Genomic DNA, 13215 nt, shown 5'->3' with positions numbered 1-13215 from the left:
CAAGTTGGTTACATGCAATCGCACAAGTTTTGGGTTAAATGCCCCAGCCAAGTTTGGGAGGTGGAGGGCAGGGAGGGGGGAGGGGAAATACTACCTGGTTTTGTTAAGGAACTATGTTTATGACACGTGTCACTGCAGCAGAGGTCAATGTACAGGTTACAGATTACTAATGAATGGCTATGAGGGGCAAGCATGGTATGGAGTGCGGGTGAAGGCGCCTCAGGCCAAACTATGTGCCGTGTATTTTCATAACTTACATCAACTACAGTATGACTAATATAAAGTTCCTAACGTGGAACGTTAGAGGGCTTAGGGACAGGATTAAGCGCTCCGCTATATTTGGGTGCCTTAAAGCGTACCGGGCTGACATATCGGTCCTGGTCGAAACACATATAACCGGACAAAGAGCCTTAAAGCATCCGTGGATAGGATGGACCTACCGTGCCACCCACACTCCATACTCACGGGGGGTATCTGTCTTGATTGCCAAGTCCACTCCGTTTAGCTGCATTTCAGTACGAACTGACCCTCAGGGCAGATTTATTTTCCTGCACTGCACCCTTTCAGGCATTCAATATCTCATAATGGCGTTTTATATCCTCCCGCCATACACATCCACTCTGATTAACGAGGGTCTGCTTTTTATGGCAAAACACCCCTTGGTCCCGACCATATGGCTTGGTGATTTCAATATGGTCCTTGATCCCTCCATGGACCGGCTGCAGCTGAGTCGAGATGCTCCACACCCCAACACTACCAGGTTTGGGCGCACCTTAACCGAATTCTCACTTACAGACACATGGCGACATAAACACCCTGCAGCCCAAGCATTTTCATGTTTCTCTGCAACACACTCTTCTATGTCACGTATTGACATGATCTTGGTCTCGAACACCTTACTCCCCTTGCTTACTGACGCAGGCTATCACACTAGGTCCCTGTCCGATCATGCTCCTTGCTGGGCTTCTCTATCACTCACTCCACCAGCAGGGCCTAGGGTGTGGCGCCTTCACCCATTCTGGCTGGCGGCCCTGGGAGATCAGGAGGACATACAGGGGGAGTGGCAGTTTTTCTTTAACACCAACAGGAACACCGCCCCAGTGGATATGGTCTGGGAATCCTTTAAACTGCACGTCCGGACCATATTGACAACACGTATCAATAGAATAAAAACTTCTTCAAGAATGACATTACAAAAGGCCACTGAAAAACTAGATGAGGTCACTAACGAATATAGCACAGACCCCACCCCCGATAAGGTATCAGCACTGAAACTTCACACCCGGATAGTGGATCAATTACATTTCGAAAAAGCCAAGCAAAAATTATTCTTTACAAAGCAGAGAATATTCGAGCAGGGGGAGTGGGCAGGCAAATTGTTAGCATACCTAGCTAGGCAAGACACCAGACCTCCTGTGGTGGTTTCCCTAAAAACACCAACTGACATGCTCTTGACAGACCCTGTGCTGGTGGCGGATACATTTCGGGCATATTATGCTGACCTATATGCCTCTAAGGTACGGGTCACTGCACAGGAAACCAGTGCCTTTCTCCAGTCTGTACCCTTTCCCCAAATCTCAGAATCCCAGCTTGTGGAGCTTGAAGCGCCCATAACTGCAGATGAGATTGCGGTGGCTGTGGCATCACTAGCGCCCGCAAAAGCCCCTGGGTTAGATGGCCTGCCACTAGACTTCTACGCAGCTTATTCAGAGGAGTTGATACCTGAGCTATTGAAACTGTATAACCCCACATTTGAGTCCGAATCACTTCCCCATTCACTTAGACAAGCGGTGATCATAGTGCTCCCCAAGCCGGGCAAAGACCCCCTTCTTCCCGAGTCTTATCGCCCAGTATCGTTGCTACAGGCCGATATCAAGATCTTGGCAAAGGTCCTAGCTATCCGCCTGAACCAAATCATACTGTCCCTCATACACCCTGATCAGATGGGATTCATGCCCGGGAAAAACACAGCCATGAATCTACGTCGCCTATACATGAATATCTCAGCAGCTCATGAAGAGATAGGGAGCAGGGCAGTGGTGGCATTGGACGCCGCCAAGGCGTTTGACTCCGTGGAGTGGGGCTATCTGTGGGAATGTCTGAAGGGATTCGGATTTGGACCCAACTTTGTGAAATGGGTTAAATTACTTTATTTCCTACCAGAGGCACGTGTAACAGTGAACGGGATAACGTCGGACCCCTTTCCCCTTGAGAGAGGGACTAGACAAGGATGCCCCCTCTCCCCACTCCTCTACGCACTGGCAGGGAGCCACTCGCCATTTCTATTAGGAACAATCTGGAAATACGAGGTCTCCAGGTAGGGAGCGTGGTGGAGACTGTGAGTCTCTATGCAGACGACATGCTCCTATATTTAGAAGACACAGGCCCGTCCCTGCGAGCTGTTCTCCACACGATAGAAGAGTTCGGCGCACATTCGGGGTTGCAAATGAACTGGTCAAAATCACAAATATTGCCTATAGATATATCACCGCCCACTAGACTGTCAGCAACCCTCCCCTTGAGGAGAGTGGCATGTATTCAATATCTTGGAATACACATAACTAGGGATCCCACGGAATTTCTGGATAATAACATAGAACCGCTATTCCTATACCTCAAATCACATACACAGATATGGGCATGACTCCCACTGGGGGTAATGGGTAGGATCAACCTTATTAAAATGATCATAATGCCAAAATTCTTGTACATGTTTTGGAACTCCCCGGTGCTCATCCCCCTCAAAGTATTTAAAACAATTGACAAACTTATCAATTCGTTCATATGGGGCCCGAATAGACACAAAATAGCTTGGAATACCCTTAAAAACCCTACCTCCTCAGGGGGGGCGGCCCTCCCAGACTTTCACTCATACTATATAGCAGCACAGCTATCGCACTTTTATTACATTCATAACGTGGACAGCATCAGATACCAGACCCTTGTGTGTAATAAACCTAACAAAGACAGTTACTCTCCCCTACAAGTACTGTTTAGGGGTAGAGAGGGCAGGAGGGGTGCGGGAGATTGGGGACCTCTCCTGACACAACACCGCCGCGTTTGGGAGTTGGCATTAAAACTAACAGGGGCTGATTTTTATCATTCTCATACTCCCTTTTGGCACAACCCACAAATGAGAGAACTATTATCGGTCCCAGGGGCCGCCGGGTGGGCAGCAAGGGGGATCATATTCCTACACCAGGTGGTTACCCCACTTGGGGTGAGAGACTTCCAATCGATTTGCGAAGAGTTTCAGCTACCCACACACATGTCATTTAACTACAGGCAGCTGAAACATGCCCTACAAACACAATTTGGTGATGGCTTTCCAAACCCACAGGTACTTCCTCTGGTGGCCCTGATCACAGGGGTAGACCTGGCCAAATTAATATCAAATTTATATGGCGCCCTGCGAGCACGTACGGTTGCAGGTGTCATAGATACGGCAAAACTTAGATGGGAAGAGGACATAGGTCCAGTGGAGGACGAGGACTGGGATGAGGTTCTAGAAAACGTCAAAAAGGTGTCCCCAAGGTTACCAGAGCGTCTCACTCAGCTGTACATAATCCACAAATCATATCTAACACCAGCCAGAATAGCTAAATTTTCTCAGAACCAGAACACACAATGTCCAAGGTGTACTAGTTTATCCAGTTCATTTTTTCACCTTTTGTGGTCCTGTCCGGCTATCCAGAACTATTGGCCACAAATTATTGCTTTCCTGCATGATGAAATGGGCTCCCCTGTCCAACTGGAGCCGAGATTATGTGTGTTAGGGTTACTTCCAGATATAACTATTGATAAATTTACAGCTACTCTCCTATATGAAACACTTTTTTGTGCCAGAAAACTAGTGGCAAAACACTGGATGAGGGCCATTCCTCCCACCTTCCAGGACTGGATTAAAGCAGTGAACATATCACTACCATACAAAAAAGTAATACACAAACATAGGGGATGTCCCACGAAGTACAATAAGGTCTGGGATACGTGGCTCAATAACACGAATACATGTGATGTATAGAAATATATATGATTTGGGTAGAGGAATTAAAACTGTTTTCACATGAACATGTAAGAAAGGCCTTAATACGTGAAGGGAGTGCCCTGATTTTTCTATGTACTGTTAATTCACATTGTATACTACTGTAGGAATGTCAAAGCTTTCTGGACTAAGATGCTCAAAATGCAAGCCCATTCGTGTGCCATGCCCCTTTTCGCCTTTTCCTTTTGCCTTTTCTTTTATTGATCCAATCATCTGTGAAATGTAAACCATGTATATGTGCTTTTCTTTTTGCTTTCTGAATAAACATGTTCCTTTTAAAAAAAAAAAAAAAAAATATGTCTTTGATTTATTTGCTGTGCGGCTGCTATATAAATGTAAGGAAAGGCGTTCCTCACTTGCAGTGCTGAATTTCTGAAGCTGCTGTGAGCTGCACTGTACCCTAGCAGAATTTATAGCTAGTCTCTGACATCATACAGCTTTCTATGTTCCAGACAACATTGCATCGGTTACAGGCACTGCAGTACATGCATAGCATAAAGTTCACATAGCCGCCTGACGTATATTTAGTGGCAAGTTTCGTGCTGAGTGGAGTTCTTTTAAAATGGTTTGTCTATTTTTGTTTTTCAGAATACTGCCAGTCTAGATGACTTCGAAAGAATAAAAACGTTGGGAACTGGTTCATTTGGAAGAGTGATGCTGGTAAAGCACAAAGGAGCCGATCAGTATTATGCCATGAAGATCCTGGACAAACAGAAGGTGGGTCAATTAACTGCACGGGACTTAGACAATGCTTTAGGCAATGTGATGCTACATTTTCTGTAAGTGACTTGCAAGCAAACAAGATTTCCCAGCACACTTGCCGACCAGCCTGCAAGACAACCAAATTGGCCCTGTCTAACAGTCTCCATTTAAAACAGAGGGTTTTGTTTGCACACATTTGCAAATACATGCATAAGCCACAATGCCCACGTCACGGGACCTCTGTATACATTATACTGTGGTCCTAACTCTAAATTTCCTCTAAGTGAACTATATATACTTTTCTTTGAACATGTGTTTTCATTTATTGAAGAATTCCAGTCATAATGTATTTGCTGTATAGAATGGGGATGGTTAAGAACGTCTCTCAGGGTGTTGCAGTCCATGGCTGGATTTTAATTTTTACCCTTTTTTTTTACTGGAGTACAGTTATCGATGGGGATCAGCCGCCCTTTACCCATCACTGTTTATAAACGACAAACGGATAAATAGCCGTCAGGCGGCCGACCCACCCAGTGAGCTCAGCACACAGACACTGTACCTAGGCAATCAAGGGGGCTGGGTACCATGTGATCGATGTGATTGGTCATCACAGCAATCACACAGTACTCTTTACAGTGCTGATTGCTTTCCTTCCAACTGGGGAAGGATAGAGATGGAGTACTTTTCGATGGGGACAGAATGAATGGATCAGCAGCTACAGATTTCACAGTGACACAGAGATTTTTTATTTCCCCCCCTTAGTATCCACTGATATCCGCCACTTCAGAGAGGCTGGAGGGTCAGATCAGGTCCGTCTGAATAACTGACAGGCGGACCTAATCAGATTGCCCGTGTGAAAGGGTCCTTGCACATAATATCTCCAATGCTGTCTCTAGTGACCTGTATATTATGCCTTTCATTTCCCTTATCCTGCACATGTGAACAATAACCCCTTCCTCTCCATCCTGCCGCTTTATGTTACCATTACATTAAACCCTTCCGTTCCTCCTTCCTTGGTGTATGAGTTGTACATTAAAGGATAAGTTCACTTTTTAGGAAAAAATAATAAATGCATGTGTTTTTGCAGAAAAAATGTTCATGTGTTTTTTTTTACCACAGGAGCCTGCAAAGCATTGCACCCTCATTCAGCAGATCGAAGGTGCAATGTCAGGCTGCTGCACACCTTCCCTCCAGGTTCTGCCCATACCTCTGTACAGGCTTTCAGGTAGAAATCCAAAGGAAGTGTGAATGGGTTACAAACCGTCTGCCACAGTGAAAGATTGGGACTTGTTGATTTATTCACAGATCAATGTAAATGGTGTGGCTATGCACATCATTTATTCACATGTTACAACCTAAATAAGGGTGTAACATGTTCTAAAAGGTGAACTTTGCCTTTAAGGTATCTGGAGCACCATTCTCACTGCCGGCGACCCGCTCCCGCTGTGATTGGCTCCCGCTGTGTACTTTCAGCAGGTCCAGCAGACACTATGTCCACAGGGACCCGCCGATCGTTAACTGGAGAGGCAGAACGGCGTCTGCCTATGTAAACAAGGCAAATTGCCATTCTGGGAGAGGGAAAAAGAGAGATCTTGTGTTCCTGCCAAGCAGGAATGCTGATCTCTCTTTTTCGCCAGTCAAAAGCCCCCACAGTTAGATTACAGGGGTGAAGTTTCCGGGGCTGAAGTGGTTAATAAATACCACCTTTAAAAGAAAGCTCTGTCTCACAAAATGATATAAAACTTTGTCAAACCTTAACCCCTCCCCTCCTTAACATCAATCAGATAGTGGGATGTAGCGTGTTCAGTTACATCCATAGCCCAACCCATAGACCTGCGTCCGTTAAAGTGTTAGTGAATGCAAGCTAGAACTTTTTCATAACGCTCCCTCCCCCCCATGCTCCTACCTGTCCTGCATTTTTTTTTTTTTTAATCCGGTCCAATCATGTGATTCCACAGCTCCAGCTCCCCTGTGTAAGGGAGCGCTCAACAACGGCTGTGAATTCCCAGAGCTGTGACCTCACACGTAGGCTCCCATGGCCCATCCCCATAAAGATATGTTTTAATGAGTTTGTTGTGAAGGAACTTAAAGAGGTTGTAAACCTTCCTGTAGTCATTGTACCTATAGGTAAGCCTAGAATAAGGCTCACCTATAGGTACTGTAAATATCTCCTAAACTTCCTCCGTTTAGAAGATATTTACTGTATACTGCGCCGATGATGTAATCGGCACATGCGCTCTGAAGGGACTGCCATTCGTGCCGTTTCTTCAGAAGCCAGTGCCGTGACCGCATACGCGGGAGTGACTTCACGCGGCTCCAGCCAGTCACACAGCCGGAGTCTGCGGCCCCGGAAGGAAGATGGAAGCGGCCTCCAGCGGGGACGACGCAGGCTTCGTTTGCAGGTAAATGCAACATAATGTGCTAGTATACAATGCATACCTAGCACATTATGCCTTCACCTTGCAGGGAAGTATATATAATATATCAGAGTTTACCTCCTCTTTACAGAAAATTTGTAAGGTGAGCTTACACTGGGCCCTCTCCCCATCCCTCCCGGTCCCACTGTACCAGAATGCTGCGATCTCCCGCTGTCAGACATCAAAATGCCGCTTCACTGGTCCGGGGGTTTTGAAACCCCTGTGGCTTAATCTCGTGTCCGTATTGCTTAGCCAAACGGATTGCAGAGATTCTAATTGGTCAGCACTGTCACATGGACGGCGCTGACCAATCGGAAACCATCTTGCCCGTACTGTCAGCACTACAAGGAGAGGAGAGAAAGCTGCCGGGATTTCCACATCTGGTGAAGCAGCTTTTCAGTGTCTGACAGCAGCCTATTGTGGCAAGCTGGTACTGTGGGACCAGGTGGGATGTGTAGGGGGTCCAGTGTAAAGTTTAAGCATCCTGCACAGAGCCCTGACCTCAACCCTTTTGGGATGTATCAAAACCCAGACAGCAAACCAGTTCTCTTCCTACATCAGTACCCCATGCTCTTTTTGCTTGTTTTACATTATGATTTGTGTCTTTATGGACCTGACTTTGTGCACAGGGGCACACAAATCGCCAAAAACTCCAAAATGTTGTGGAAATTCTTGCCAGAGGAGTGGAATATTTTGTAGCCCTTAGGATGTCAACTCCATATTAACGCCTTGGGTTTTGGAATGGGATGTCCAACAAGCTCAGATAGACATGGGGGGGGGTAAGCTAACAAACATTTTGGTTATATTGTGTATGTGGTTTTTACATATAAGAGCCCCAACACAAGCACATTTGCGTAAAAGAACTATAGAACTATAGGCATTTATTTTGGATAGAGCTAGGAAGGCTTATGACCCCTGTTAGATTTGTTTTCACCTTCTGTGTCCCATTGCAGAGATTTCCCTTCACTTCCTGTCCCATAGCCAAACAGGAAGGGAGAGGAAATCACTGCAAATTAAGGGAATTCCTTGGTGACCCCCAGGCCATCAGAAATAGTGTCCCCATTGGAAGATTTCCTCTCTATTACTTTTCTGGGGATAGCCCAAAATTTGGGATTTTCTTTTACTTTCACTTTTATCGATAATGGTAAACAGGACAAATAGAGAGGGTGAATCTCCATAACGGGGATACACGCAGCAATAAAAACTGACAGGTGTTCTAATTCATCGCCACTCTATCCAAAATTGAAAAAAGTTATTTGCCTTTTTAGTTATACCTTAAAGTGATTGTAAAGGTAAAAAAAAAAAAACAAACATATACTTACCTCCACTGTGCAGCTTGTTTTGCACAGAGTGGCCCCGAACCTGCTCTTCTGGGGTCTTTTGGCGACTCTTGTGCCTCCTCCCAACATCTGATAGCCCCCTCGGAGAAGCGTTTCCCTGAGGGAATTTCCCGTGTCCAGCATTCGGCGTGCATAGAGGTTGAATGCAGGGCTAGGCCCTGCCCCCCGGTGCTCGCGTCATTGGATTTGATTGACAGCAACGGGAGCCAATGGCTGCGCTGCTATCAATCTATACAATCAAGAACCGAGAACCCTGGGCAGAGAGACAGCGCGTCCCCGTGGGTCAAGTTCAAAGGGGTCAGGTAAGTAAAACTGGGGGGGGGGGTCACTAACAGGTGTTTTTTCACCGTAATGCATTAAGGTGAAAAAACACAAACCTTTACATCCCCTTTAAACACGTACTAAGACGTATAGTTTTTTCCCATTTCTGCTCCAATGTTCAAATTGATTGTTTGCGATTTTTATGATACACACCTGCCTCTCTTGTTCCCAGGTGGTGAAGCTGAAGCAGATAGAGCACACGCTTAATGAGAAGAGGATATTACAAGCAGTCAACTTTCCTTTTCTGGTCAGGTTGGAGTATTCCTTCAAGGTAAAGCTAATAAAATGCCTGCTCAGTTAAAGCGGATCTTCACTGCATCTGAGCACCAAAAACTCTGTTTAATTTTTTTAATATTTAAAGCAAACTCCCCCATCCATCAATTCTAACCAGCCTTTTAAAGGAGAGGTCAGTTAAGGCTGCCTCCTTAGTTTCACACTACAGGTTTTCTATAAAGGTTATTCTAGCTTGTGTCGTCTCTTTAATAAAAACTTCAACTACTACTTTGCCATTTATGTAAAAAGTAAAGTTTATTTTGCCCAATTTTATTTATAAATACATTTATATGATTTAAAGAGCAAGTAAACCTGATGGGTTTTACTTTCTCTTTATTTCCTTGCAAAGTAAAAGCATAAAGGGCTAGTATGCATCGCATACTAGCCCATTATGTTGCACTTACCTGCAAACGAAGCCCGCGATGTCCCGGCTGGTGGGCGTCCATCTTCACCCCTTTTCCTTCCAGGGCTGTGGGCTCGATGACTGGCTAGAGGCGCGTGACGTCACTCCCACACATGCGTGCGGGAGCCTGCGGTCACAGCATGGGCCCTAAAGAAACTGAACGATTTTGCCCTTTCTTCAGTGCGCATGCACCGATGACGTTGGCGCAAGCGTATATGGCAAATATCCCCTAAACTGTGGTCTAGGAGATATTTCCAGTAACTACAGCTAAGCCTTATTATAGGCTTACCTGTAGGTAAAAGTGGCGTTTAAGGGTTTACAGCCACTTTTAAAAATGTTTTATATCTTCTAAAGTGCAAGTGTAGGCTTATATAGAAGAGGCCAGTTTAATTGTGTGTTTTTTTTTTTTAACCTCTTCCCACCAATGGTATGTATATATGCGGCCTCTCCGGCGGGTGGCTTCAATGCTAAGAGGCCGCATATATGTAAACGCTTTTCTGTGCTGAGAGCATGCACCCTTGCCCTCGGGAGATTTGCGATAATGTGACTACTGTGACAACCAATCACAGCGGTCACATGACCCCAGCGTCCTGCCTCAGACTCCTGGCATTTAGAAGCTGTTAAAGGCCTGGAAGCAGCTGTGGTAAGGGGTTAAGAATTCTACGCAACTCATGAAAGCAGTCAGTAAGGCCCCTTTCACACTGGAGCGGTTTTCAGGCGGTATTGCGCTAAAAATACCGCCTGAAAACCGCCCCTAAACAGCCTCCGCTGTTTGTTCAGTGTGAAAGCCCGAGGGCTTTCACACTGAAGCGGTGTGCTCGCAGGACGGTAAAAAAAGTCCTGCGAGCCGTTTCTTTGGAGCGGGGAAGGAGCGGTGTATTCACCGCTCCTAAACCGCTCCTGCCCATTGAAATCAATGGGACAGCGCGGCTATACCGCGGTAATACCGCGGCTATAGCCGCGCTGTACGAGCGGATTTAACCCTTTTTCGGCCGCCAGCGGGGGTTAAAACCGAACCGCTAGCGGCCGAATACCGCTGCAAGAATGACAGTACAGCAGCGCTAAAAATAGCGCTGTTGTACCGCCAACGCCCCCACCGCCCCAGTGTGAAAGGGGCCTTACTAATTCTATTCAGCAAACACTACAGCTGTAATCTTTGCTCATTTTAATCTGGGTAATCTGCTGTGTCAAATAGTTGCGGATACCCTCTGTGGAAATAACAGTCTGTCAGAAAACATGCTTGTAGTGCTGGACTTTCTTATTAGCATGTTTTTCAAGCGAAGTGGTTGCAAGGTTTATTTGTAAAGTAAAACACTGTCACATCGCATGTGATTCACATGGTAATCGCACCACATTCCTTAGCAAATTACATGTGATTCTGTGTGGGGCAATTTATTATTATTTAGTGTAGGGGAGGGAGCTTAGAGGGGGATAAGAACTGAGCTCGTCTATTCAGACTAAAGCTCTGCATGTACCTTTCTTCCTCTACCTATGTGGAGTTGAGGGGGGGTCCCCCTTTCCTCCAATCAGCTCTTACACAGTGTAAATACAATCTCTCCACCCTTCCCTATGTACTGCTGAAAGACGAAGAAAGATTTGTAACACAATTTGCACTTTTGAAATGGTGTAGAGTGGGGAAGACAGCAGATAAACGTAAAACCTATGTAGGAGGGTTTGTTTCTTCTCTGTATCATCTGAGGCTGTTCACTTCACTGGGTATATGTAAGGGTTTACATCCACTTTAAGGTAATCTAAATGGACTTGGTAATTTGAACAAAGTGACAAGTTTCCTGGATAACAAAAGCAAATCACTGGTGGTTTTGCTTGTGTGGCTGTCGTATCCCAAGTTGGGTATGTTTTATTCTCTGTGGTCCCTTTTGCATGTTACTGGGAATGATCTGCACAAGGCCTAAAGTGGTTGTAAACCTCAGACATGAAGTATTACCAAAGCCTATCTCTCTATAGTGTGCTCTTGTCTCAGTCCAGAGCATTGAGGGTTTTTTTTCCATCTTCTGCCTCATTCCACTGCTATCTGCATGAGTCACTCCTGACAAGTTTTCCTGACACGAAGAGAAAAAAGGTGACGGGAGGGAGCTCCAGCACAGAGCCTGTGATTGACAGCCTCAGCTATTTTTCTGTGTGCTGTGCTCCAATAAGCACTCGCTGAGCTCCGCAAAGTGTAACTTCAGCTCCCCACCCCCTGCTTTCTGAAATCTCAGACAAGCTGTATAAATTCTGCACTTTGGATGTAGAGAAGATAAACCGGTACAAATTACATGGGTGCATTTGTTTAATCTCTGTGTATCCCCTGAGGCCAGTCACTTCACTGGGTGTATGGGAGGATTTACAACCACTTTAACTGGTAGATGCAGAGCACAGAGGAGATTAAACTCTCATGCCATGTCTAAAAGGTTGGTAGACTGTGCTTCTTGATGATTGGTTCAACTTCTCAAGACCAACTAATGCTTGTTTATTTTGTCTAGGACAATTCAAATTTATACATGATTATGGAATATGTGCCGGGAGGTGAAATGTTCTCACATCTAAGAAGAATCGGCAGGTTCAGGTCAGTACTTTACCTTAATTTAAATAAAAATCAACAAAGGCGTGCTTAGCCTGAAAAATAGAAAATCAAGAAACTGTTGCAATCAAAAATCCTTGAATAGTGAGGAATAATAAATAGAAACGTAAGATGCGCTGTTAATTGAGTATCACAAAAACTAAATAATAGTAATAAATAGTAAATGGGTGTACCGATTCAAAACCACTTTGGAACAGTGAACAAAAAATGTTGAAAAAACACAAAAAACCACAAGTGGGTCCCTAAAAAAAAAAAATGCCCACAGCATGTGGGTTTAACTGCTAAAGACAGATGTGTCAATCTCGTTAATAATATACTTAAAAAATTTTACTGTTTCACGAATAATATGTTCACAAAAAGAAACTAGGTGTAATAAAAAAAGAAAAAGTCGGTGAATGCAGCTTCCCATGTGTGTTTCCAAATGATTGATCGTGCTGGGAATCCACTAATTCCACACCATGCTGAATATATAAAGTGAGCTGCTTACCATTAAAAATGAGTTTATTAAATAAAAATGCACTTGCATCCAAAAAGATGAGCTAGAGCAATGAATCATAAAATTGTACTCGGCCGCCTGCAGAGCGGTCGGCACAGATGGACGCCTTGTTGCTAGCTGTGATCCCATGCGTTTCCTCTTAGAAGACTTAGACTGAGAATGGAGGCTAGTATTATAGTACTATACCCTGTACTCGGAACGTGTATCATGTAGTGACAGACTCTTGCCATCCTAGGATACCTGCACAGAACTATACCGATCTCATCATTTCTCTTAGGGCTTGCATCGATGACATCAGAACTCAAACGGTTTTTAACTTGAATTTCTTCTGTGTCCTCTGTTCAGTTTCCAGAAGCAAATGAAAGCCAGGGTTACCTACCTCCCAAAGTAAAATTAACTGACATGACACATAAATTTTACTGAGTGGGCCAACTTTTTTACTGGCCGTTCTAAAAAATTGCCAAATTGACCTTTTTTCAGTGTGAAGGGGAATGCCGCAGACCCTGATGTGAAGGGGAACGCTGATGTAGTCAGTCTCTGCTCACCAGAGCCCCCCTCTCTCTTACATAAGAGTCTGCAGGATTTTCCCTTACAGTTCAAAGATAAACTCTGCAGACCCTGATGTAAAGGGGAATGT

At 44.9% G+C, this 13215-nt stretch overlaps 1 protein-coding gene across 3 annotated transcripts in view; it reads left to right on the top strand.

Annotated features, from left to right (window-relative positions):
- The window catches only part of PRKACB (protein kinase cAMP-activated catalytic subunit beta), a 165191-nt gene that overhangs the window by 123416 nt on the left and 28560 nt on the right, over positions 1-13215 (top strand). For all 3 annotated transcript variants that reach the window (XM_073593650.1, XM_073593649.1, XM_073593651.1), the window contains exons 3-5: positions 4634-4762; positions 8998-9096; positions 11985-12067. In XM_073593650.1, coding sequence (XP_073449751.1) covers positions 4634-4762; positions 8998-9096; positions 11985-12067 — 311 coding nt within the window. The remainder of the gene's footprint in view (positions 1-4633; positions 4763-8997; positions 9097-11984; positions 12068-13215) is intronic.

This window comes from Aquarana catesbeiana, linkage group LG07 (assembly GCF_042186555.1).
Source record: "Aquarana catesbeiana isolate 2022-GZ linkage group LG07, ASM4218655v1, whole genome shotgun sequence".
NCBI classification, from domain to species: domain Eukaryota; kingdom Metazoa; phylum Chordata; class Amphibia; order Anura; family Ranidae; genus Aquarana; species Aquarana catesbeiana.
The sequence above is the reverse complement of the archived record's forward strand: the minus strand, read 5'-3'. Positions and strand labels throughout refer to the sequence as shown.